Below are 26,290 nucleotides of genomic sequence, written 5' to 3' on the forward strand. Positions count from 1 at the left end.
GGTAGGTCAGGGTGAGGGGTGGATGTGGTGACCTTGAGGGTTTTTTTTCCAACCTGCACCACTCCTCCACCACTATTAAGGCCAGCACAGACACACCCTGCACACCCTGAGCCCATCAGCCCCGGACCCCCATGGGGGTCAGCTCTCCGTACAGCCTGCTCTAGGGCACCGCGCCATCCCCAGCCCTTCACGGCTCTGTCTGCTCCCATCCAAGCAGGAGAACGGCGAAATCAACCTCTTCAGTGCCTCAGCCCTGCGGGAGCGAGCCGGGGATGCTGCCAGCCAGCTGCTGGCCAGCAGAGGCAGGGAGGGCTCCTTCGAGGTGCGGTACCAGCAGCCATTCGAGGACTTTCGAGTCTCGCAGGAGCAGCTGGCTGACCACTTCGAGAGCCGGGAGCGAAGGTAGGATGGCTGGAAAAGACCCTGAGCATTTTGGGGCTCCTCAGTGGGAGCCCAGGCCTGAGCTGCAGCCTTATGGAAACACTGAATTCAGGTGGAAAGGTGCGGTGAGGTGGGGGGGAGTCACTGCTTTTGGGACAGTAAGGGCGTGGGATGGAGGGTGAGGGGGTGTTGTAGGAGCCGGGAGCTCTTCCATCCTCAGAGGAGCTTCCGAACAGCTTCTCCCCACCATGGCCAATGTGCCAGGCCCCCTCCTTGCAATTTGGGCAGGGAGGTGGCAACAGCATTGGCTTGAGAGCCCGGCTGGAAAAAAACATCTCAGCTGGTGGGAGCTGGGGAGGGAGGGACAGGGCTGAAAAAGGCAAGGAGCAAGACACGGGGAGGTTGCAGCACCAGCCCCCTGGGCCAGAGCATCCCCAAGGGTACCAGGCCACGGTAGCTGGGGAAGCTGGCACCTTTCATCCTCCCAGCGCCGTGCCCCTTGTCTGTGCCCCCTGCAGGGTACTGCGACGGACCAGGGTCAACGGGGACAACCGGCTGTAGGGACACGCGGCTGCAGCGCCGCTCGGCCGCCCGGGAGCACCTCCCGTGCCTGTGAGTCTCACGGCACGCTGTGAACTGGTTTCTATGGAAACGGCACTGCTATGGCCTACTTTCAGGCAGCTTTTCCAGTTTCTCCGCTGAAGTGTGTCCGAGTGGAGAACTAAAAAAAAAAAAAAAAAAAATCGGGAAAAAAAAAACAAAAACAACCAACGAACCACCCCAAACACCCACCAACCTTCACCACGAAGCCCTTAATGAAGTGTATGGATGTGCACAGCCTGCCAGCCGCCGAGGTGAGAGACAAAACTGTCTATAATTGCAAGGAACGAGACGAAAACAAGGGGAAAAAAAAAAAAAAAAGCACACCACCCTCCGCCGTCTCGGCGCTGGCAGTGTGTGCGGGGAGCCTGCGCGGCGCGGGCAGCTGGAGGCCGGGTGCTGCGGGCTGCGGCCTGCAGCGCCTGGCCCGTATAGCCACTGCCTCTGGGGCCAGTAGTGAAACTCGACGTTTACAAGGCCGCTCTAGCTTTAAACGACAATAAACGTGTCAGTATTACACGCCTGCTGTCTCCGTTTCCTGGTGGTTTGCCCCAGCAGTGGGACAGGCCCCTGCCCTCACCTTGAGGTTAAGGCCGTGGGGAAAAAAATAGCCCCAGATTCAACACTGTTCACTCAAAGGGGTGAGAGCAGGAGCAGGGGATGTTGCCCAGGGAGGTTTTGGGGGAAGGATTGCTCTGTTTTGTATCACCTTTACAGCCCAAGCGGGCCTGCAATCACCAGTCAACTCTTGCTCGTATTTTACGCTCTTTATTTAGGAACAACCAAAAATGTCTGGTTTCATTTCAACAAACTGTACAAGCAAGCGCTTCCCCTCGCCCACCCTCACATCCACATATACAAAAGGAAGGGAAACTTGCCGTTCACTTCTCAGAAGTGGCATTGTTGCTACAGGGAGTTTGTGCCCTCAGAATAAGAGCAGGTAAAGTCCATAGCAGGTACAAGCTACCCTAGCCCTAGTAATAGCCACAGCCCACAATCACAGGCAGCTTCACTTTTTTTTTTCTCTTCTTTAAAACCTTTACCAAAAGTAAAAACTATTTCCTGTCTCACACGGTTGCCAAGGTGACCAACAAAAATTGTGGTCTTAAAAAACACGATAAGAACCCCCGGGAACCCCCCGCACCGCCCCGGTACAAAGACGGTTTCACGCAGCAGAGCCGCTGCTCCGCGCCCCAGCTACACGGCCACCCTTATGAAAGGTCCCGTTGCAGCTACAATTACATTTTTCTTTTGGATAAATCCAAGCAAAAAAAAAAAAAAAAAAAATTCCAGATCATTCAGCACCAGCATGATTTCTAAATAATAATAATTAAAAAAAAAAAAAAGAGACCCCATTAGGCTGACTTTGTGGTCTGCTGAGAAACAAAGTGATCAACACGCTGTTCCCAAAGTCTCTCTTTTAGTGCAATGTTAGTATGTGCAAGGGGAGTCACAGCCACGTACCCATAACACCACCAGCCAGATGGGGCAGACAGAAAGTGCAATTTTTAGCAAGAAGTTTTCTATGCCATGGATTCCTAGCCTGACCTTCACTAGCACCAGTGAGCAAGAGTTCTCCTAAAACCACCCTCCATCGGTAAAGGGAAAAACTGGCTTTAGTAGTGCCATCAAAATATGGCCAAGGGCAGCCAACAGAGCACTCTACTGGAACAGGCAACAAGAAAAAATATAAATAAAAGTCACTCCTTCTTAGGTAACAGCGCTCGCTTGCTCTGCTTTAAAGTTTTGTGATGCCAATCCAGCATTCCTGGCAGGGAGCACTGCCAGTAAAAGATACAGCAGAAACTAAACTTGCAAGAAAAGGTACAGCTTGCAAGTCCCTCCCACACCCACTTTTGAGTATTGCCTGATCTTTCCCCCTTGGTTGTGATCAACTGAGAAGTTAAAATGGAGGTTACTGCAGTGAGCCGATCACATCAGGCCACCGATGGGAGTTGAAAAGAGTGGAGCCAAAATTAATCTGGGAAACAGAAGAGAGATGTTTAAAAACCTTTTAAATACTGCCCATTTGACAAGTGTAATATCACCTTAACTTGCCAATTTGTGCCTAAGTGCTGAAAATCATCTTTCCCTTCTGATTCCCAGTGACCCCAGGTTCCAACCATCATCTCACCAGGGCTCCCCTGAACTGTTTCTACAAGAGGGACGGAAGGGGAGGGAGGAGTGCAAAAACTTCTCCCTGTGACCAGAAATTGTTGCTTTGCATTAAAAAAAAAATAAAAATAGCCAAAACTCTAAATGGAAAACCAGCCTAGCAAAAATCATCCGAACAGACACATCGCAGCTCCAGCTTCTGCACGAGTGCTGCTCTGCCAGGTGAAGGCTCTGCATCAAGCTCTGCGACTGACTGGGGTTTCAAATCACAGCTGCCAGCAGCTCCTGGTTTTGCTGGTGCCCAAGAGAAGCCCCCGGCAGGGAGGGGACAGCAGATACGTTAAATACCTGCAGCTGGAGCTCTGTGTGCTGACGCTGACCGCAGCATGCCGTGCACTGAAGCAAGCACTTGTGTCCTCTCCTCTTGCCAGGGCTGCGAGCCTGATGTGCAGCAGAGCTCTGCTCTCAGGCAAACAGGAATAATGGCTCTCAGGAAATAGAAGCCTGTAAATCATGGTTTGTTTAGTGTTCTGCTTAAAAAAATAAAATAAAAATAATGATTTCCAGGATGCTACTTAAGGAACAGAAAAATTAGCTACCCAAATAGAACACAGAGCTATGGCTAGAAATCAAACAGCTTGGCCTGCTGATACAGATGAATAAAGCAACTCTGTTCCTTGCATTGGGAGAACCAGCAGCCCTTTCTGTGAGTGAGCCAGGCACAGCACAAATCAGGGTTTCAGGTTATTAAGCAATTGGATTGTGACCTTAATCTAAGCAGCCTCAGAGACAGAAGTAACAAGATTCACGTGGATTAAAAATGATGCTTACTACTGTGCTTATCAAGCCTGAGCTCGAACACAGCTGATGGAGGTGAAGAACTTAATTCCCTTCCTTACCGATGCTGGCTACATGACCTCTATCTTACACTCCTCCTTTCAAGTCAAGATAGTCATCTTTGATTAGATGATGATAAAAATTGACACTAAGTGTACAATCGTGGTGATGCTTCCTCTTACCACCAGAAGAGCTGCTGCTGGGACTGTGGAGCCACCTCTCAATTATTTCTTTCAGTTTCAGATGCAAACATATTATTTGTAATGTCCTGCACCAAAACCTGAGTCTGTTTGGAGATGACACCTGCTTCTCTTCAGCTTCAAAAAAGGTGTGATAGGGAAACAGAAGACCACAGAGCTAAAACCCTCAACGCTTCAGCTTATCCTTTCATAGAGATTTCAAGTCAACTAAAAATGCAGATAACGAGGAATGTGTGAGTTAGAAAGCAAACGATTACTTTTTGATTTTGATTTTTGTCCCTAAATCTCACCCTCCCCACGCAACGAGCCTTGCCAGCCCGTCTGCTCGGCCTTTGCGTACGAGGGGAGCCTGCATGGAACCACTTTTTTAAATTCCTCTGACCCAAAAGAAAGAAAACTCCTGCTGTGCTTGTATGAATGCATGCAGACAAAGCTCAAAAACCTCAGCAGCTTCCAACCCTCAAGGCTGTTTTTTCTGTGTACACCGGGAAATTCTCTCTCCAGCTCACAAGACTTCTCTTTTCATTTTTTTTTTCTGGAAAACTGGCCAATACAATCCAAGTGCAAAACATTCAGCTAGTGCATGGAAAAAAGGTTCAAAGGGACCAGTTCACACCATCGTCCTTAAGCATTTCTGTAGATGGAGTGGGGACCACTCTTCCACTCAGCCACAGGCCTTTAAAGTGTACACCAAAAATCCCACAGAAAATCACCTTGAATGGGCAAACTACATTTCCAACATATTTATATAGCAAGTAGTTAGTAGAAGTGTACATTTTTAATGTACATCTTAATGCGATAAAGAATCTATGGCATATCTGAACTGTATATATGTGTACTTAAATAAACCTGCATGTACATAGGCAATAGAGAGTAAATTACCTACCTGTATTTGTTCTCTGAAGGCAACAGTGAACACACACGCACACTCTCAGGCCACAAGGCTCCCAGGCCCAGCACCCTCGGCTTTAGCACCACCCTGCTTCCCCCATCGCCCGTGGAGCTTGAGGGCAGGAAGGATTTCACCCAAAAGGTCTGGAGCCTCAGAGCGACGAGCCCAGGCGAGGCGGAGGTGGTGCTGCTGCTGGCCCTGCCTCGAACCGAGGCACAGCCGGCAGCAGTGCTGCTAAAGAGAGAAATTTAGGGAGCCTGCTGTCAGCTCGTGGCATTTTGGGGAGGATTCGTCTGGCTGCTAAGGGCGGTTACAGTGCAGGCGTCTGAGCACAGGCACCTACGGGGCAGGCACGTACCGTCGGTGAGAGAAACGCTCCCTGCAGCGCTTGTCAGATGGAGCCTCTCCCAACATGTCAGTAAGGCAGCCTCGTAAAGAGGGGACGAAGAAAGAAAAGCAAAAGCAATTAAAGGTAGAAATCAGACACCATCTTTGGAAGAGGTTCTGAAAGAGCTTTTTGTTTTTAAAACAGATTTTTTGTAAATCTCTGGATCTGATCCTTTGGGGCTTGCTACCCACCCTTCTAATAAATATCATTTACCACCAACAATAAAGTCTCCCACATTAAAAAGCTCTCACTAAATAAAAACCTTCTACAGAAAAAGCTTGGCTGAGTTAGCTTGGCAAAAATAAGGAGCTATGACTACTCTCCATAAATACATCAGCGGATAAACACCAAAAACTATTTAAGTTAAAGGACAATGTTGGCTCCAAAACAAACCAGGAACGAACTGGCCACGAATTAATTCAAACTAGAAATTTAAAGAAAGTTTCTAGTTTCTAACCATTCAAAGGCAGTGAAGTTCTGGAATCGCCTTCCAAGAGCAAAAGCGAAGGCAAGACATGGAACCAATTTTGAGCTGGGATTTGATTAGTTTATGACAGGATGGTCTGACACAGCATTTGGCTAGACTCATAGCTCAAGAGTGCTCTCCTAGACCTTGTTTTCTATTAGGAAGGAATATTAAAAAAAGCCTTAAGTTGCATCATGCAGCAACCACCCGAGACAACATGGGCACATGAAAAAGCTACAGGTTCTGGGAACCAGGAAAGCGAACTGGGAAATTGTTTTGCTATTTCACACGAGGCCAAAACTACTGTGGATGGACCAAAAAATAGAAATAAAAAAATATCGGAGCAAATACTTGAAGTTATCATTGCTGCTGCTGGAGGATCAGTTGTGTAGGGCTGAAAGAGGGAAACTTCCTGACTGCAGAAGAGCTGCTGCCTCGCAGATCCCTTGGAGACAACAATAACTTGAACCACTCACAGCAACTCTGCATATTCTCCCTATTTGTTCTCTGAAGAACAGCTTGTTCTCTCCGAACAATGAAAAGGATTCCAGGTCAGGATGGAAAAATTATTATGTGCTAGTTCTCAGTGATTAAAGGGAGACTTGGAGATTTAACAGCCTGCTGCAGTCGGTCTCCAAGAGCGAAAGGAAAAATATTTTGGCCAACAAGGGGCAAGTGACACCGAACTGCCTCTCCTTGGTTTTCGGGGTCTTGGACCTGATACTTATTGGAGAGTAATGCAATGCCAAATCTAACCTCATCCATGTGGATGAACGCCTCACTGAAGTCCTACCTGACTTAATGCAAGACTGGCAGCTTTCTTCTCAGGTCCTTTTCCTTTCCTAACGCACACACTCACACATACACACCTGTGCACACACACCCTGCACAACCCTTCCTTGCCAGGGCTTAAGGACCAAAAAAGGCAGGGAGGATCGAGGCAGCCATGCCAGCCTTTAGAGAACAAACACCTTAATGGGCAGATGAAAAAAAAAAAAAAAAATGTATTGTGCCATGATAGTCCATATCTAAGCAATGACCTTGTTTACACAATGTCTGAGATTTCGTTATGCTTGTATAGGCAGCTGTAGGCATCGGTATATGAGTATGAAATCTGAAAGTCTGTCCACTGGAAAGCAAACAAGAGCATCCTATTTCCTGGGTGCGAGCTCAACTCACGGCCCCCACCTCTGCCAGCTCTCAGCTGTCTCCTAGGCTGGCCCAGAGAGCTCTGCACTGGGTGCCCAGTTTTTGCACGCACTCTCTCTCGTGCGCTGCACTCAAAGGTCTCATTTCTGGCAGTGCTTTATCACCGTGTCCTGCTCCTGAGGTTTGTATCAGGCCAGCCCATGGTCTTAAAGACCAAAAAACTTCTTCTCAAGGGTAAGAGTGGATCCTCTGGGGCAGGTGGTTTGAGTTCAGTCTGTTTCTGGAAAAAAAAACAAACACAACAACACAGGTGTCAGAGATGCTCCAGCACGCCGCAGGTGCCTGCAATGCAGGCAGCTGTGCCGGGCGGGGAGCAGGGGGTGCAGGTGCACCTCGTGATAGCAAAAGCAGAGGCCTGATGGAGGCAGCTGCAGAGCAAAGCCAGCCCCAAGCAGCTCAGTGTTGGGATGGGGGCAGGAAAGCTGAAATCCTTGTGGGAGCAGGGCCACAGTCTTGGCCAGCAGCAGGACGGAGGAGGAACGCAGCCTGCAGAGCTGCACACCCTTGCCAAGCACCTCCAAGCCTCGTGGGGTCACAGAACCTCACTCTGGTGGCAAAAAGCCACATCTGGAGGGTGCTAGCAAGGACACAGCCACCCCCAACCCTTCCCCAAACCTTCTGCTGCACTGCCTTCCCAGCCCACTCCTCTGGCCACAGCTGCTTCCCGGCGATGCACATCCAGATTTCTCAGCTGCAATAAAGGCAAGTCCCACTCAAACCCACACTTCATTTCCTCTGAATTACAGGGGGAAGGGAACCAATGATTTTTTTACTATTTTTTTTTTAAAGGCCTGGCAGGGGTGTGTGGGAGGACCCAAAGCCATGCAGCGGGGCTGCAGCAGCGGGTGGGAGGAGGTGATGCTGGTGGGAGGAGGTGATGCTGGCTGGCGAGGGGCTGTGCAGCAGGACAGGGCGAGTGCAGCCCTCGGCCATCCCCATCTGGTGGGAGCTCTGCCAGGGAGGAAACAGCCCCCAGCTGCATTTCCAAAGAGCCCACAGAGGGCTTGGAAACCACCTCTCCTTTCCTCCACGCACGCCTTTCAAAAACGAGCCCTGGAGGAGGGGTAGGGCCAGCAGCTGTAAATGCCACTCCATCTCTCCCTGTCCCCTCCTTCCTTGCAGTCTCTATCTGCGCTGCCCAAGCCCTGCTAAAATGACAATGCTCACGTCTGGAGAGCCGGCAGCAGCTCACAGTGGGCAGCAGGAGAGGGAAGGGAGGAGGCTTTTGTCTGCACAGGCAAGGAAGCGAGAGCACCCACGGGCTAACCGTGCTGCCTGGGGCCAGGGGGAGACATGGGAGAAGCCGGGGGAAGACATGGGAAACAGCAGCTGGACCCCTTCCTTCCTAAATATTTTTACAAATAAATATTTTTACAAATAAACCCAAGGGCCACCTTCCCCCAGGGTAGGTGAAGGGATGGGGCACTCCCTCTGGTTTTGCTCCTAAAGCCAGGATTTGGCTTCAGAACAGAGCTTGTGGCACCCTGCCAGACCTTCTTCTCCCCCTTCCCTGATCCCCCCTTACCGGGGGGATGTCCCTCACTGCTTCCTTGATTTAAACCCCAAATAGCAAGCCCGGGCACCAAACCCCCACCTGGAGCACTCAGTGCCTCGTGCTCACCCAACCCTGCCCGTGGAGACCTCGCACAAGCTGCCCGGGGACCCTTACCGAGCTGCGTGGAGGGTGGCTGCACGGGGGCACCGGGGGGCTCGGCACCACCCTCGGGGCCACCCGGCTCCCAGGGCTCGCTGTTCTCCGACACCTCCGAGCAGGCGTCATACGGCCCCTTCTGGCTTCCCGTTTGCTCGCTGGTGCTGGAGAGGGCATCCTCAGAGGCGCCCCTGGTCTCCTCCTCCGCCTTCAGTGCAAACCACACCTTCACCTGCTGGGCGCTGAGCTGGGCGCGCTCGCAGAGGCTCGGCACGTCGTCCTCCTGCAGCGCCTTGTGCTGCTTGTAGTAGTCCTCCAGCACCTCCCTGCCGGCCGGGCTCACCTCCACCAGGCCCGGGGGGAAGATGCCGCGCCGGTAGTTCTCATACCACTTCAGCTGCCCGTTCTTGTAGCCGTACCGACTGTCTCCAAACCAGCGAATGACCTCCGCCCGCGGCAAGCCCGTCTGGGACACGATGGCGTCGTACTCCTGGTTCGTCGGCCGCTGCGTCTGCACGAACATTTGCTTAAGCAGGTGCCGCTGCTGGGCGGTTTTTTTGAAGTTCAGTTTGGTTTTCGGAGGGGTGGGCGGCCGGCTGGAGCCGCCGTCCCCCTTCTCGCTCACAGCGATGCCCGGCGCTTCGTTCTTGCCATTGGACTCAGTCACCCGGAGGTTCTTCAGGTTGATTTTGATGGGGCTCACCTTCCGCTCTGCCGAGTTTGGGTTGTTGGTAGAGGCATCGAGCGAGCCGTTTTCACTCAAGGCCCTCAGGTCATCTGAGGAGTCTTCTCCTTCCCCGCAGCCGTTTTCAGCCTCCTCTTCCTCCTGCTGAACTGCCTCCTCTGCTTTTTTGTTCTCTTCCGCCACCTTCTTCTTCCTTCTCTCCGAGAACCAGCTATCGATCTCCCTCCGCGTCATCTTCGTCTCGCTCCTCAGGCGATTCACTTCCTCGTCCGGAGGAAGAGGATTCTGTGCAAAACTGCTCTCCAGGGCCTTGAGCTGCTCGGGTGCGCGCTCCTTGTACTTGGTGGGCGTGAAGTCGGGCGTCTGGTGCCAGGCCTGCCGCCGCGTCGGGTGATGGGTGACAGGCGTTGCCGCGGCTGTAGATGTCAGCTCCGCTCCCTTGGGCGGCACGTCGAAGGGTATTTCGGGCAGAGAATCGAGAGCACTGTCTCCGGGAAAGATGGCTCTGCCGCCTCGCACGTTCCTGTAATGGTACCTCCTGTCACTAAACCATTTACGAATCTCCTTCGTGGACAGCCCGGTTATCTTGGTCAGCCGCTCGACTTCAGCCTGGCCGGGGAACTGGTTCCTGCAGAAGCTGCCTTTCAAGGCCGACAGCTGCTCGTGGGACTTCTTGTTCTTGTAGACGTTGGGGTCCAGGAAGGTTTGCGAGGATATGGCGGGGCAGGCAGTGAGCACCGACGGGGCCGCGTTCACCACCTTCACGGCCGAGGCATTGCCGGAGCTCACCGTGCTGTGCTGTGCCGCCGACTGGGGCTTGGGAACCGTCGTCACCGCCAGGGTGAAGGAGGAGCTGGTGCCTTTCAAGCCGTTGGCCATTATGGGCTGTGTGACCAGCAGTCCCCCCGTGCCCTCCGGCTGCCCCACCACGTGGCCCGGCAAAGTGGCCTGGATGAGATGCGGGACGCTGCCGGGGTTCGCAACCAGCGGCGTGTTCAGCACGGTGATGGTGGGCTGCGGCACGGACTGAATGACCGTGTTAAACATCTTCTTCCTGGCGTCTTCTATCTCCTCCGGCGACCAGCTGATGCCCTGCTTCAACCGCTGGGCCGTAAACCAGATCTTCAGCTGCTCTTCTGGGTACTTGGTCACCACGGTCAGGTAGCAGAGCTCAGCTTTCGTGGGGTAGGGGAACTTGTGGAAAGAGTTTTTCAGGAAGCTGTTGGAGTCCATGGCTGCGTTGTATGTGGGAATGCTGCTCAGGGGGATCATCACCTTGGGAAGGGACTTGGATGTGGGTAGCTGCTGGTGCAAGGGTGGCTGCTGCTGCAGTGAAACAAGCTGGGCAACACCCGCTGGCAGAACGGGCACGTTTCCGAGGATGGAGCCGTTCACTACGTGAGATGATTTTGTCGAACTCGCGGTGGGCTGGCTGACAGGCACAGGCCCGTTCGCGAAGGAAGGCTCTCCGTCTTTTGTCTCCGACTCTCCGCCCAACTGACTGGACACATTCTCCTTCAGCGTGTGGATTTTTTTGGCCTCGGGTTTGCCTTTCATTATCTTCATGATGGGGGTTTTGGTGATGATAATTTCAGACTGACCATCCGCCACTTCCTCGGGGACCTCTCCCGGAAGGTCGTGGCTGCTGGCGGCATCGCTGAGACTCTGCTCCACAGCCGTCCGATTGTCCTGCTTCGCCAGCCTCCAGACGAAGCTCGTCTCGCCAGCGTGCGCCTCTGCGTTGTGCTGCGAGAGCCCTTCGTGGCTCTTCGCCAGGAAGTTGCAGGCAACGCACACAAACGCGGGGTCTTTGCTGAAGTCCAAGTGCTCAGAGTCCAGGTGCGCGAAGAAATGATGAACGTCTTGAGACCCGAAGTCACAAGACTTGCAGACAAAAGTATCGCCCTCGGCGATGCCGCGGTGCCCGTTAGACAAGGCTCCGCTGTTGCTGTTGCTGGCACCAGCATCGCTGGCTGCCGGCCCTTCTGCGGGAGCATCTTGTTGTGTTCCTTCACGATCGTCTTCTGCAGCCTCCAGCTCAGTCTCCTGAAGCACCAGAGTTTTTACTGGTATCATGCAGGGAGTCGTGGATTTTCTCTTGCTAGCCATCACTACGATTAATCCGGATGAGATTATTTTTTCTTTAATTTAAATTAAATTAGAATTTAAAAAGCGCTATTGCAAGTGCTCTGTGGTCTAGATTCCAGCAAATTCATGATGTCCCAAGGAGTTGTTGTCAAATGTTGACAAATGTTCATATTTACCACTGAACCTGAGGACAAGGAGAAGGAGGAGGGGTTAGTTCCCTTGGCATGAGACAAAGCACAGCTATCCTGCTATTTAACTGTTTCACTCAATAAATCATTCTCAGTGTCTTTTGCTGGAAAAATTCAACTTGACCTTGGATTTACCACATTTTCATACGCACAGTCTGTGAATTACCTGTTTAGAAAGCAAACACACAAAGCCAGAAGCCATCTGTGACGTGGCAGCGGGGAGAAGCTGACCACACGCCTCCTTCCCCCCCAGCTGCTCCCTGGAGCCCGCTCTCCCCTTCCAGCTCGCAGCCCCAGCTCCCTTCCCCTCCTCCAGCTCAATCCTTTTACCCCCAAACCCAGGAAGCAGCCAGTTCCACCCACACCAGTACTGGACGTCGCAAGGCAGATCTCAGGGCTATTTTTCCCCCCAAATCTCTTACTTGTGAAAGAATGCCAGGTATTCGCGGTGCCGTGCGTGCACAGCTCCCATCCGCTGCTCGGCTTCACGCGCTCCCACACAGCGAGCAGCAAAACCAAGAGCGATTTTCCCAGCTACGCAGCGCAGCCGTGCGATGCCTGTTTTACAGCCTCTACCCAACTCTCCTTTGAGGAGGACACGGGCTGGGACGTCCCCTCGCCATGCCCTGCCAGCCCCAGCACCAGTGGTGCTGTGGGGAGAGCACTGCCCCGGCTCCCTGCACGCCTGGGTGCCCGCCGGGCTCCCAGCCACTGCCTGCTTCCCATCAGAAAAACCGGATGAAAATCAACATGCTCCCACAGAACACTGCAATTTCTTCAAAATCGGCACTTTCCAACCATCCTGTCGGAAAGCTGCTTGCCAGCTCGAGCACCGTGCCCGTGCCAAAGGCTTCTGCGTGCAGAAAGTCCTGGAGCTGCACTGCAGCCGGCAGCGAGGCTGCAGCTGGAGCCGCGTTATTTTAGCCATCCTCGCTCAGAAAGCCAGCAAATCATTTCTGAGATTCCCTCCCCATTCCACGCACATTTTCGTATTGTTTTAACAGCATCTGCTGGGTCTTTGGCTGGAACTGCAAGAGAAGGTAAGGCCCCCAAAAGAGCTCTAGCCACCGCCGTGCTGCCGGCCTGCTGGGCTTGTGCAATCTGCGCAGCGGATGCTCCATGCCTGAGCTCACGACCCGAGGGCAGCAAAGCTGGCTGCTGTCACTGGCACCAGGAGGCACTTGCCAAGACGGGTCCTGATGACAGGGAAGGCAGCACGTCTGACCGAGCAGCGTCGCTGCTTTAACCCCCTCGCCAACCTTTCTTACAGCAACTCTGCTTTTTTTTTTTTTTGTCCTAAACGCTCGGATAAAACTGTATTTTTTCCAGATTGCAAGGTCACTCGGAGGCATACGGATGCACTGATTCGTGTTACAAAGACTCTGTGCCAGATTTTCCTGGGATTTACAATAACAGAGAGGGAGCTTTATAAAAACACTCGTAAAAACTTAAACTATAAAAAAAACAACTTACCATCCTACCAGATGACCCCAGAGCCAACTCCTACCAGTTAAAGCAGCTGTGCACCCGGAGCTCTCATGTCAGGTATGCCGAGCTGACCCCATGCACAGAGAAATGCAGACCAGGAAAATGACTTTGTGGTGCTTATGCAAGAGCGACTCTGCCTGATTTTTGTAGCTTTTAGACCAGAGGAATGAGAGATCCTAAAGCGAACATCAGACTGAGGAAGTACGATCTGACCTCTGTAACTCCATTTGAAATTTTTTAAAATACTGTTCTGGAAAAAATTATGTCAGCTTGCAAATAGGAGAGCCCGGCTGGGCAATTCTGGGCTCAGCAACTCTCCGGCACAATTTAAAAGACTGATGGGAAAACGTAACTTCCCGTTAATGTGGGCTGATCTGAGATTACAAAACAGCCCTGTAAATAGCGTTAGTCATCACTGAACTTGGCGTCAGAAAAGACTGCTATGCTAAAGCTTCATGAAAAGCTAGAAATTATAACTTGAAAAAATCTATAAATAAAAAAAGCAGTAAAGCTGTGACCTGGATTTAGACGGTGCGAATTTCATGCTCTCAATACCTGCTTTATGCTGCTCTTTTCCCACCTTCTCGTGGTTAGTCTTTCCCTCTGCAGAGGGCCAGAAAGTTATTCATGAGCATTAGCAAGCAGAATACTTGGATGACTATGAATGGGCTTTGCTATTCAGCAGGGAACAGCATCAATTTGACACCAATCCCAAGATCCTCATTTTTGATGCTAAGTTAAATATTACACAATCTAGCAGGGTATGATGACCTTTCCAAGTTGAGTCAATTAGGAAAAAAACAATGAGAACGGCCTGAAGGCTACAAAATATAGCTTTAAAGGCTGAAAGGAGGTTGGTGTCACGGAGGCAGCAGTAAAAGTGAATTCTGTTGCTGCACGGAGATCTGCAGAGCCGCCTTCCCCTCCTTTACCGCACCAGGTTTGCACCGACGCTGGTTTAATCTCATCCTGCAGCTCTCATGCAGGCCAGGGAGAAGCTGCTGGGCACTTTGCAAGGTCTTTGGTTTCCAGCAAACTGCCAGTGGAGATCCAGTTCCAGCATCGCTGTTACTGGAGCTCAAGTCTCGGATGGATCTGATGCCGTGGTTATCGATGCACCACAAAAAGCCTGTTTTTATCTGTCGACGGGGTGAATTTGATACAGAGCAATCGAGATGCACAAAGCCCCCCATTGTGCCCTTTTAGCGGAGCGCCTCTTCAGAGCATGCAGGCAGAATTATTTGGGGTAAATGTGAACGGTCTGACCCACCTACAGAGAACCTAAAAGCTCCGCGTTTCATTTACCCGTGCATTTGCATCAAGCTCAGTGCGCTCTCCAACAAGTTCTGTTAAAAATGCAATCAAAGCAGCACCAGCCAACACAGCTCTCCTGCTGGGGATCCAATATTAATGCCACCTGAGAACACAGATTGCAAATTTAGCTGGAAGTGAATCACAGTGCCAATTTACTAGGAAAAAAATTAATCAAGTGTACTGTTTGTCCGTTTCATTTCCATGGAACAGTTGCATAACCACATGTTAAGAGCATGTTTTATTCACCGCTCACCTTCTGGAATGTACTAAGGCTTTAATACACCACTAATATATACCAGAACGCACAATTCGCTGATCTCTGTCATTGGGACAAGCAAGGATGTTTAACGGGTAGGTTAAATTAACGGCAGAAAAATTATTCAATTAACAACCAGCCTTACAGCGGGCCTTGGTACACCACCACTGCGAATGCCCCCGACCAGTCTGCACAGCCACATGTGAAGAACACGATTTGCTACGTATTGCTTTATGATTAACTGGAAGAAAGATGAGCTGCATGGAACAGCTACCCTGCCGACAGGAAGAAAAAGGGATCGTGCCTCAACTGATGGTCCCTATTTAATCGACTCCTGCTAATTTAATAGAGAGGTAGCGCAGTGAGCGGCAGCCACCACTCAAATGACCTGTGTACTTAAACCTGCTGCTGGAAATTTGAAGGAAAAATGACTTCAGGCAGAGTCCAATGGATTTGGCACCCGAGATGCTCGCAGGGAACTAACAACTGGGTCTGCAGGCATGGCCACCTCCTCAACGAAGCATCAGGAGGGGACTGGGGGCAGATGCAACCTCCAAGGGGGGACCCACACACGCGGTCCTGCGATGTGGGGTCCCCTGGCACCTCTGCACCAGGCAGGCACTAAGCCAGACGAGCGGCTCAGGTTGGCTTGTGGTTCCCCGAGACGTGCTGGGCGGCGATATAAACACCCCTAGTGACTTGGAAAGGAGGAACAGAGGAGGAAGGTGGAAACTGTTAAACTCAGGATTGCTGTCTGTGAACATGGCACAGCATTTCTGACCAGCCCTGAACCCCAAACTCTGCTCGAAGCATTCCCCCACAAGGCATCCCAGCCAGCTCCTGTCCCAACAGCAGGCCCAGGTACGTGCCACCAGCTCGCCCCAGAGCCGCTCTGGGTCTGCTGAGGAAAACAATGCCGAGAGACTGGTCAAAGTGAGCTTAACAACTTCAGAAAATTTACTTCTGCAGAGATTAACAAAGGGAGGTTTCGAAATCGGCACTGCTGAGTATGAACTTTCAGCTTTTTCCAGCTTGGCTGGATACAACTGGTTTGGTTTTAAATGTTTCAGTGAATTAATGAGTTAGGTTGTTAATGCAAAACATTCGTTCTGCGCAGCGCCAAGGTCCCCAGTTAGAAGATTAATTTTGTGACCTTTTGCAAACCTCGCCTAGAAACAACAACAAGGAAACCCACCACGTGGCATCAAAAGACATCCAGCGCGCGGCCCCGCAGCAGCTGTGGTCCCCTCATCCCGTATGGGGACAGCAGCTCTGCCCCCAGCCCAGCAAACGCCAGCGATGCTCCCAGCAGGGACGTGCTCCCCACCGACGTCCCAGATGACAAAATCCTGCCATGGGGACCCCGGCGCTCGATGTAGCTCTGCTGAAGCATAAAGTGCTCGGTTAAAGGGGGAAAAAAAAGATCAACACCAAAATAGAAGTAAAATAACAGTTTTCTCAACGCTTTCTGTGCCTGCTAGGCAGGCAGACACACTCCCCAGGTCAGGGACAAAGTTGATGTTTCTGTCTCATAGGGAGCCAAGCACAATATTGGCACTTCAAATAAAAGCGGCTTGTTTTTCAGCTCAAACTCTGCGGGCCCTGGTTGATATCATAACATGGAAAAAAAAATTAAAGAAGGAAAAAAGTTGACATTTGAGTGTTTTCTTCCCTTCCCTTTATGCCCTACCTGCAAGCAAGGCCCGGAAGACGCAATCCTTCCTTTGGGAAGCCATCTGTGGACTCCCCACCTTTCCACCAGCAATCAGCAAGCAGAGGACGGCAGGTAGAAAAATCTGGGGGTCAGCAACCCAGAGCCGGTGCTGTCGGCAGCGACCAGACCCCGGGGGGTGAGCTGCCTCCCCCCTCCCACCATCCAGCAGCCCAGAGGGAGATCCCAGCGCGTTTGGGAGCGGGTGACCCCGCAGCACAGCACCGGGTGCCAGAGCTGGGACTGGGCGCATTTACCTGGGCGCTCGGGAGGGCGAGGGAACACCAGGTCTGTGCGGCAGCGAGGGCACAGTCCCTCTGCTGCCACCAGCCACGGCAGTCCCAGGACTCTTTTTCTTGGGTTAGTCATTAACATTTGTTTTGCATTTCGAGTCCCTTCATGAGAAATTATGTAGGAGTTCATCGGTTGTATTAATTATCCAGCTTATTGCCAAAACATGCCCTGCTTGGGCTGGTGGGAAAAGAGGAAGGCTGGAGCCTGCTGTAGTTTCCAGACTGAGAGGAGAAGAGGAGAGGTGAAGGTCTGTCCCACAGCAGCTCTAACCAAGGCTTCCTCTGCATAGCCCTGGAGCCACGGGCTTTGAGTACAACAAGAGCACAACAAAGCATGGGGCGAGGGCACGCAGCAGCAGCACCACCCAGACAAACCCTGCTCATCCGTCCCGGGGACGTGCTATGTGGATGGACACATGGCAGTGACTGGTGAAGACCTCTCTAAGTACTCCTGCGTTCAGCACGGGCAGACCCAGAGAGAAGAGCCCACCTCTCCAGAGCACACCTCACCTCCTGGGCACGGATGGGATGTCCCTTTTAGCTGTGCCAGTGTGGCTCTGTATCAGAGAAGAAAAGGCAGGATTGGGCAGGTTGTGAGGCAGCACGGAGCCCACGGAGCTCCTCTGGTCCTGGTCTGTGGCTGTGCATCCCTGGGACTGCAAGGCCTGCAGCTGGAAGGGCGCTCATGGCATAGATCTCCTCCAGCAGCCTAAAAGCACCAGCACCAGAGCATCACCCAGGCGGGCAGCACGCATCCCCACACCGTGCCATCGCCTAGGCTGCGCGCCTATAGGTACCACCTGCCCGGGGGCAGTCAGCCCACCACTTCTCTGCCACCCAGAGCCTGCACCGAGACCACCACGCACCTCGTTCTGCAGGGGTTTAACCCTGCAAAGGACTGCCAGATCCCGTGAGGGAACGCTTAACGGGGCTCTCCCCTTGGGCACAGATCGCTGCTGCGCTGCGGGCACTCCGCTGTCAGGTGAGCTCGGCAATAACAGGGGAAGCCACGAGCAGTAAAACAGCAGCAGCCCGAGACAAGCAAAGCCTCTCCATATCTTATTATTCGGTGCCACGCAAATGTACAAACACACGCACCGATTTCAGCAGTTTCAAGCTCCCAGCAGCATCGCACAGTCAACATTTGTGCTAAGGAACAATTTCTCTTTATGCCGACTGTTCGGGGTGCTTTGTAGCTTACGCCTGGCTTTGCAAATGCGCGCACAGTTTAAAGGCAATGGAGGCTGGCTGGCTGAACAATCACAGTCATTCTCCATTACTTGGCAGGCCCGAAGTAGAAAAGCGTCATTTTCATTTAGGGTAGTTAAACAGAGCTATTCATTAAAATCTTGTCCTTCTACACGCTGCTGCACCTCTCCATTTAAAGCATGCCTGGAAGAGAAGACCTCTCCCCTACCCTGCCACACTTTGCACTGACCTGTTTCATGTCATCACCGATTTGTGAGCCACCTTTTCGGATTGGTCTCGTACTGTCAGAACAGCAGCAACTTGCCTTTGTCTTCGTTACCTGGGTAGAGGCTGCTTCTCTCCATTAGCGCTCAGGGACTAATGGTAATTATCTCAGCTTTTTTCAGATGAGCACAAACCCGAGTGAGATGGAAGGCTAGAGAGGGGTGGCTGAAACAGAACGCGATTAGAGTATAAAAATAGGTCACTAGGATAATATAACCTTTAGACTACTGGCAACGTGCCCCCCTTAGAGACAAGCCTGTGTGCTATATTTCAATAGAACGTCAGGAATAAAAAACACACCACACATCAAAACAAAACCAATGATCATCCCTCCGAGCTTTGCGTGCTTCTGTGTGAACGTTACCACCACTAATTCACTCACTCTTTTTCCTCTGCTCCCATCCATTTGACCAAGGACCAAATAAACGTTATGCAATCACACCCTTGACATCTTCAAACAAAAATCTCTTTTAGCATGCAGGCTTCATTACAGCTTTGCTCCGAGTCACACTACCTCAGCAGGGTTTACACTCCCAGCATCCCGGGGACCCACCTCCACGCATAGCTTCGATCCTCACATTTTGTCCATGTTGCAAAACATTCCTGGCGTTGCCCCAAAGGAAACGATCTGGCAGACAGACAATCATCTATCCGCACAGCCAGCTCGGAGGTGAACGCTACCAGCAGAGGACACCAGACAGCATTAGCAGGGCTTCAAGAAGTCCCTCAGCTCATCGGCATCTGCGTCCCCCATCACCTCGCACTCGGCTGGTGAATACCAGGAGGTTGGCTTGTGCCTAGGCAGGGCCAGTCATGTTTACAAGTGCACAGGGGCTCTGATTTCAGTCCCTTGTGCTTTCTCTCGGAGGTCTGCTTTTGCTTTAATTGTGAGAGGGATCTCTTTGTGATTGCTGCTTGATCACTGACATCTAAAATGGCCACACATGGTCAACAGGGTAATATTCTGTCACACCGTGTCCGGAGTTGCACGGGTAGACATTACTGTCAAGTATCACCATTTAGACAGAGCAAGATCAGCTTTGGTAGACCTAGCTCTTTGGAATCCACATGAAAATGGACAGATTAAGAACTAAAATATACCTCTCTGTATTTTTATTATTGGAAGCTGTCGATGAGCTCCAAGACAAAAACTGGGGGAGCTTGGAGTGAGGACTCATGGTTCCCAAAGCCAAACAAGAACCAGAGTTAGAGCTTGGTCACTGTTATGGTTCTGGCAAAAATCCTTGAGTCTTCTAAATCAGCAGGAGATGCCAGGAGAAACTGAAGAAGAGTTCACAGGCCTGAGCCCCCTACGGCAAGAGAGCAGACAAAGCACACAAGCCCACTCTGCTCTCAGCCCAGCACCAGGTCATTTGTGGGAAGCCTCTAAACCGCATTTCCCAAGCACTTCTGCTCACAACCCCACTTCCAGGTTTGCACATCCACTTCCAGATGGGTGACCCTACTTGGGGGCCACCACCCCGAGCTCAAGAACCACAGCTCTAGGCACTATCATAACATTTATTGCTACAAGAAAACCAGCATCAGCTTTTATTTCGTGACTGAAACGATCCCACTGCAGGACCACAAAAACAAAAGCCTGCTAGAGGGTCACACAGTTTTCTCACCAAGCATCCAAGGCTCTTGTGCAATGAAGAAAGGCTTGCTGAAGACAGGCTGATCACCAGTTACTGAGCAGCCACATAAAGGCAATGATTCCAGGGAAATTGAGTGGAGGGTAAAGCACTCCAAGGTCCAGATTTTAAAATGAGATGTGGGACATGAGTGGGAAGCACTAAACTGAGCTACTAAATAGTACCAGACACCAAACGCGGGGTGCTGGAGCTGATCATCTGCAGCATCGACTGCGGACTATTACAGCGCCGCATCCCCTTCCCAGCTGAGCACTGTTGGATTACTTCATTCCCCGTGCCCTTTTGCAATATGCTAGCTCTGTGAGCTGCGCCGCGTTCTGGCTCGCCATCAGCTCCCATTTCCCCACTTACAGTCGCTATAACCAAAAAGACAGCTGCAAAACGCTTCAGCTGAGAGCAAGGAAACAGGGCTGGCAGGTCGGGATCGTGGGTTTTTCTCCCCCCACGGATCCCGCTTCGGTTGTCCTTTCAGACGTGGAGCGCAGCCGATCGCTTTTGCAGCTTATTGAATACGCTGGTTTATGGCAATGTTTTTCTGCTCACTGAACTGGCTCATTCTTTCAGCAGAACAAACTGTTCCACGTTGAGGCAGGAGTTGGCTGTGTTTTAACAAAGGATTTTTCCCTTCTGACAGTGTTTTGCAAAAGACCCAAAAAAATGAGTTTGGAGCCAAGTTACAAAAGGTCAGGAGAGGCTAGTCAAGCCATGGGTGTAGTTCCTGTATGTCACAGCCAGTAAAGGAAATGGGTGGGGAGAAGAAGAATGGCATTTTGAGCTGAAATAATATGCATAAAGTCATTATAATGAGGAATGGGCTTTTGAATGAGGATGGCAAGAATGCCTGAGCTGTAATTTCTGCTTTACAAGGGTAGGCTCAGGTCTCTGCAAGCATTTATTGGTGTGAAGTATGCATTTGACACAGTTCGAGTAGCAACAGTAGCGAGAAAAAGGCAGTTTTGCTCGCTTCCCCTCCCCAAGCTGATTTCCAGGCGCTACCATACTCCCATCTCCCATCAGCCAAATGAATATTCAGGAGGCTTTTGCCGAGAAAACACCAGTCAATCACCAGCACAATGCTGGGGGAAGAAAATACTACATGGAGAAACGCACGGGGGACTGGCAGCTCACTCCCTGCTCAGCTCGGGCACCACAACCAGCCCTAATGCGGGGCAAAGCACCCCGGGGGAAGCCCATCTGGTGGGGCTCCACCACCCCGGCAGAGGCCAAACCATCCCAGCAGATGCCTGTCTGCTGGAGCCCCACCATCCTGGCCCACACCGCCGCCGTTCCCCCAGAGGCCGGGTGAGCCCAGGGCTGCTGCCCAAGCAGCGAAGGGTCAGGCCCCAGGCTCCCAGCAGCGCTGCCCTCACTGGGCTCCAAGCCACGTTTTCATTTTGCTTGCAAGCAACGAAAGGGTAAGTGGTAGGACTGCAGCCCCACAGGGCACAGCTACCTAAAGGGATGTCACCGGAGGGTGACAAAGCCGATTTTTCTGCTTTGCTAAGTCTTCAAACTCCAACTTCTGGCTTATGTTTCCTCCTGCATCAAGACCTCGCGAAGAGGAGCTGACAACAGAGCTTCCCTCTGCTCCTGTGGGAGCTGGGACCACCAACGCTTTCTGTGATGGATGACCAGGCTTCTGCTGCAGCCCCGCTCCCCCTCCGGCAGTGCCAGGGTCTGTCTGTGCCAGGTACGGGGCACAGGTGAGCCACGACCGCCAGCTCTGGTCCCGTGGATGTTGAAAGAAGGAGAGCCACGGGGCTCTGCAGCAGCTGACAGTATGTCATGCCTAATGCTTAAGCTTTTCCAGGCCTCAGAGGATCCCTGAATAGAAAGAAACCACCCGCCACTGGAACACAGCCACTTTTGTGGCTGGAAGGGGCAGATGTTCAACCCCATACAACAATGCAACACAACAGTTGAGATTGTAAGTGAAGAATGCTGCATCCACTTAAAACTGAAGAGGGAAATTAGGGACACCATCTAATTCTAGAGTCACCATTGTCCTAACGCTTTGAGTTCACATACCTACTGTGCAAGAGGGGCACAGGGTTTTCTGCCATTGCCTTAAATAGCCAACATCCTGGCCCAAAGCATTGAACCACAAGAACTTCAGAAGCATATGGCCAGACTGGCAAGTTTTCAGCTCCTTCAGCTGGAACACAGTTTTCCAAAAAGGGCCCGGCTCCTTTTCAGTACCTACATAAGTGACAGACTTCCAGAAGTCCCCACTTCCCAACAGTTTCTGCTGGCATACAGCGGGGCAGATCATTCAGAGTGCTCAGCATCCAAATGGCCAAAGCCTTTGCTGAATTGCTTGGTGGGAAGCTGAGCTTCAGAAGTCTGCAACACAGCAAGCACCAGGTACTTCACCACCACGAAGAGTGGTTATGGAGAAATATATATATAGCCCAACCACCAAACCCTCATTCACTAACCCCAGACTGCTCACACGACACAGCCTTTCTTCTCCCCTTCTTTAAAACAATCACTACCTCTTTTAAGATTGGCACCAAGAGAAAAATGGATTGGGGATTTCATTCTAGATTTCCATGGGCTGGAGATACCAGAATCCCAACTGAGCACCTGCCAGCCAAAAGCAATCCCTGTCACCTGCTCTTTGGTTTGAAAACTAGATTTGTTCCAAACCATTTGTCAAGCCGCTCTGGGCAGCAGGCAGAGAAACAGAACAAAGTTCAAGGGTTATTTGTGATATGAACCATGCTTGTCAGGATTCTTCACTTCCTCCGGCTGTTTAGCGAGACTTGGAATGGATTATCCACGGAGAGGCAATTATTTTTTGCGTTGAAAGCTCACCATCCTCTGTAGGTCAGCTGTGAGCTAAAAGCATCCCAGTTATTTACTGCTGGAAGCTGAAGGAATTTCCTTACTCTCTGAAGACAGACATTTAAAATTAGTTTCAAGTACAGTTGTGATAAACAAATCACGTCCTCCTCCCCTCCCCCTTCCGTTTTTTTTTTTTTCTGCTGGATCGTTAAACCCTGCCTGCTGGTCTCACCGGCCATTTCCGAAGCTGCCCTCTGCAGCTCCTCATTTAAAAATCCGTTCACAAGGATGCAGGGGAATTATGCAGAGCAACACAGACGCCTTCTGAGAAAAATCAGCAAAGCCAGAACCCTCTTTTCCAAGCTCTCCCTTAGACTCTTGATTCCCCAGAGCCCTCAGTTTTTGAGTTCCTGATACCGTTAAAATAAATAAATCGCCAGGAGTTTGACTATTCTCATGGCACAAGGTTAGGAGTTGGTTCGTTACCTTATTGCAGGGAACACGGGCTAAAAATCAGATGCCGAGGCTCGTTTGGGACTTCAGCTCGTTGCCGAAAGTCAGCTGGTGGTGCCTCTCGCTGGGTGGAACATGAGCTCGCCAGCCCACTTCACGTACGCTACCGAATAGCTGCTGGATGCAAGCAGCTTTTGGCAGCCACGCGGGGAAAACGAGAGGTGTTTTAAGGTGGTATGACAGCCTAAGGAAAGGGGCTTGGTTTGGGGACTGAGGTTTCCTGCGAGCCTTTATTCAAAATATTGATGTACTAATTAATTTGTGGATCACAAGGCCTTAATACGAGGAAATTCGGTTAAGAAATTCAGGCATGCTGGGAGAATTGCTTCCTTGCCATGCATTAGCGACTATACCCACAAACTGCCAGCAATCACTAAGCCTCCACTCTGCATTCAAAGCTCTATACAATAGAGTTTATTATTTTTAAGCTTTTCAGACATCACTGTAGCGAATTTAAGAGCACTATTTGGAAGATTAAGATATGAACACCACCATATTATTCAATTTAGTCTAACACTGAACACTTATTTCTGTAAGTAGTCACAGCTAACACTTCGTTTCCAACTGCCAACAGAGAAATACTTACAGCTCTAAGTCACATTGCAGCATGGTCTCGCAAACCAAATTTAGGAAATGAGAACAAGGAAATTACTATCATTATGCAAATACTGCCCAATTACTGCCAAGCCATACAGAACCTGTCCTCAGGTCTCTGCCATAGGTTTTGAAATTACACGCACACAGATCACAAGCAGGAAAGCCCCACTTTCTGCGTGTGCAGCCGAGTGTGAAGTTATTAGCACATCTCCAACAGCTGTATTTTCTAAGTACTCACTGTTTTCTCTGTTCACACGGACGCAGAGAGGCATGTACCTCTTGCTATCAGCTCATCCATCGCCTGTAGCAGCAGACAGTCAGGCAGCCGTGGGTTTTAACAGCGACATGCCAACCCCACAGGCCCCACTACGCTTGGGATCTGGGTCTTGTTCCCATGTTATCAGCCCGCAGGAGTGCCAAGAGCAGCAGCAATCTTCATTTCGGCCCCACAGGTACTGGCTCACCTCAAAAGTGTTATGCTTTTTCTGTGCAGCCCCATTTGCAGAATTAAGGCAGCTGCTGAGCCGCATTGCTGGCTCATCTCCTGAGCTCCTATTTTGGGGCCTCCATGGATGTCACAGAAACATACAACAGCCAGGCTTGGGAGGGACCGCTGGAGGACAGCTGGTCCAACCCCACACTCAGAGTAAAGAGTGTCCATCAAACATCACCAGGCAGGCAAGGCTTCCTAACAGCACCAAGCTTGTTTCCTATAAACTCCTGCTGCATGGATTCAGAACTGCTTTTTGGACACTTGTGTAATTTATAGAGACCATTAAGTAATACTTCTTTCCAAAATCCAGACGAATTGCCCAGAGAAGAGAGAACAAAGAAAAGAAAGAGAAAAAAAAAAAAGCAAAACACAGAAAAAGCCATAAAGGCAGGCAGGTTCCAGGACTTTTTACCCCTCCCAGTGACAAAAACAAATAGAGCTTACTAATAGCTGGTTGATTTGCCCAAATCAGACATGCAGACAGGTGACAAGGGGGAGTGATGGGAGAAAAAAGAGAAAGGGCTTGTGCCTGTTTTCTATCACGATGCTGCTTAAACAAGAGCTGACTGCTGCATTTTGTCCTCTTGAAACCATCCCACCCTTTGCAAACAACAGTGCAAGCTGGACTAGATGGGATGCAGGACAGAAACAACGTCCTTCGAGGGGAATAAGGGAATAACCAGGGAATTAAGTGAAATGAGAGTCAATTTAAAAATCACTTTGCCTATCTGAAAGCTCTCATTTCATTAGAACTGATTTAGCTAGCTTGAAGAAAAGCTGTCTTTCAGGGGTCTAGAATTTCCCAGCCTCTCAAGTGAAAGTGGAAAAGTTCTCACTGCAAAATCCCAGTCTATACCACCCAAAGCATCACAGCCTATGCTGTTGCCTCAGGGAAACAGGGAATAGCAAAAAAGACTATTATTTTTTTTTTTTCCAAAAGGCTCACTTCTTTTTCAGAGAGAAATGGAGGGCAGTCTCATTACAGCAGCCTAAAACATTCCCCACCATCATTAGGATGAATGGCACGGTATAAATTATTAACTCTGTTCAACGCAACTCGGAAAATAGCACGAGAGACCACACTGCGGGAGGAGTCAGCACAGGGGAGCACAACGCCAAAATAAGGGCGGTGCTGTGTCAGCAGGCTGTCTGCAAATACAGGGATCGGGCTGGCTCAGGGGCTTGGTAACAGCGTGACGGAGCCGCTTGTTTCTAGGTCAGCAGTTCAAATCAGAGCCACGCTCACGGAGATGAAGGCACGCTTCTAGACAAGGTGAATTTACAGGACCCGTCCAAAGCCCAGCACAGCTCTGCCTGCTGCAGCACATCGCCTGTCACTTCCCAGTCCTTGGGGCAGGACGAGCACTTGCTGAGATGTACCCAGGAATTGCCCCACAGATTTTCATCCCGAAGTCCTGGCTCCCAGGGCTGGGACATTTTGTAGAGGCGTCCATCTGGAGGAGTGCAAGTGCTGGAGGCCACGGGGCTGCAGCCTGGGCACCCCAATCCCAAGCAGCTGCACCCACAGCTCCCGGTCCCCCAGATCCACGTGGCAGCTGGAGGCACCCCGGCTGTCGTGCAAATCAACAGGGAAACAGATGCACAAAATACACCGTGAAAAAACATTGCAGGACTTACATTTCACAAGAATGGGTCACTTTCTCAGTTACTGTCCCGAAGCTGTTCAATGTTACTTCATTTTAATTCTGCTTAGAGTTTGAAAGCCCAGAAGTTGAAGTTATTTAGCTACTGCCAATTGTGGAAAGAAAAAAAAAATCCAGACACTGCGGACAAAGGAAGCAAACAACAACCCAATGCTGTTTCTCCGGGCAATTGTTTTCTTCCTTGGGCTGGGAGAGAGGCAGACTTGGAAGCACCTCAATGATATTGCAGCATAGCAGGGTGTCAAAGTGGATAAAGCTCAGGGCAGCAGGAATTCCTCCTGTATACAAGCCCATAATCACCTGCCGGGAAGAGATTAAGTGAATGGACCTCTGCATATCAGGGGAA

At 50.9% G+C, this 26,290-nt stretch overlaps 2 protein-coding genes across 10 annotated transcripts in view; one reads left to right on the forward strand and one right to left on the reverse strand.

Moving 5' to 3' along the window:
• PLCG1 (phospholipase C gamma 1) overlaps positions 1–1,500 on the forward strand; it is a 38,737-nt gene extending 37,237 nt beyond the window's left edge. For 2 of the 4 annotated variants that reach the window (XM_032198339.1, XM_032198336.1), the window contains exons 31-32: positions 215–402; positions 900–1,500. In XM_032198339.1, the coding sequence (XP_032054230.1) occupies positions 215–402; positions 900–942 (231 nt within the window). In that variant the 3' untranslated portion in view covers positions 943–1,500. The remainder of the gene's footprint in view (positions 1–214; positions 403–899) is intronic. The other 2 variants (XM_032198340.1, XM_032198338.1) reach the window with 1 other exon arrangement.
• Positions 1,501–2,337: 837 nt separating this feature from the next.
• ZHX3 (zinc fingers and homeoboxes 3) overlaps positions 2,338–26,290 on the reverse strand; it is a 47,293-nt gene continuing 23,340 nt past the window's right edge. For 2 of the 6 annotated variants that reach the window (XM_032198275.1, XM_032198276.1), the window contains exons 3-4: positions 8,758–11,696; positions 2,338–7,308 (exon numbers count right to left, since the gene is read on the reverse strand). In XM_032198275.1, coding sequence (XP_032054166.1) covers positions 7,298–7,308; positions 8,758–11,533 — 2,787 coding nt within the window. In that variant the 5' untranslated portion in view covers positions 11,534–11,696 and the 3' untranslated portion in view covers positions 2,338–7,297. Of the gene's footprint in view, positions 7,309–8,757; positions 11,697–18,200; positions 18,253–20,241; positions 20,292–23,163; positions 23,223–25,918; positions 25,975–26,290 lie in introns of those variants that run through there. The other 4 variants (XM_032198281.1, XM_032198277.1, XM_032198279.1 and 1 more) reach the window with 4 other exon arrangements.

This window comes from Aythya fuligula, chromosome 16 (assembly GCF_009819795.1).
Source record: "Aythya fuligula isolate bAytFul2 chromosome 16, bAytFul2.pri, whole genome shotgun sequence".
NCBI classification, from domain to species: Eukaryota; Metazoa; Chordata; class Aves; order Anseriformes; family Anatidae; genus Aythya; species Aythya fuligula.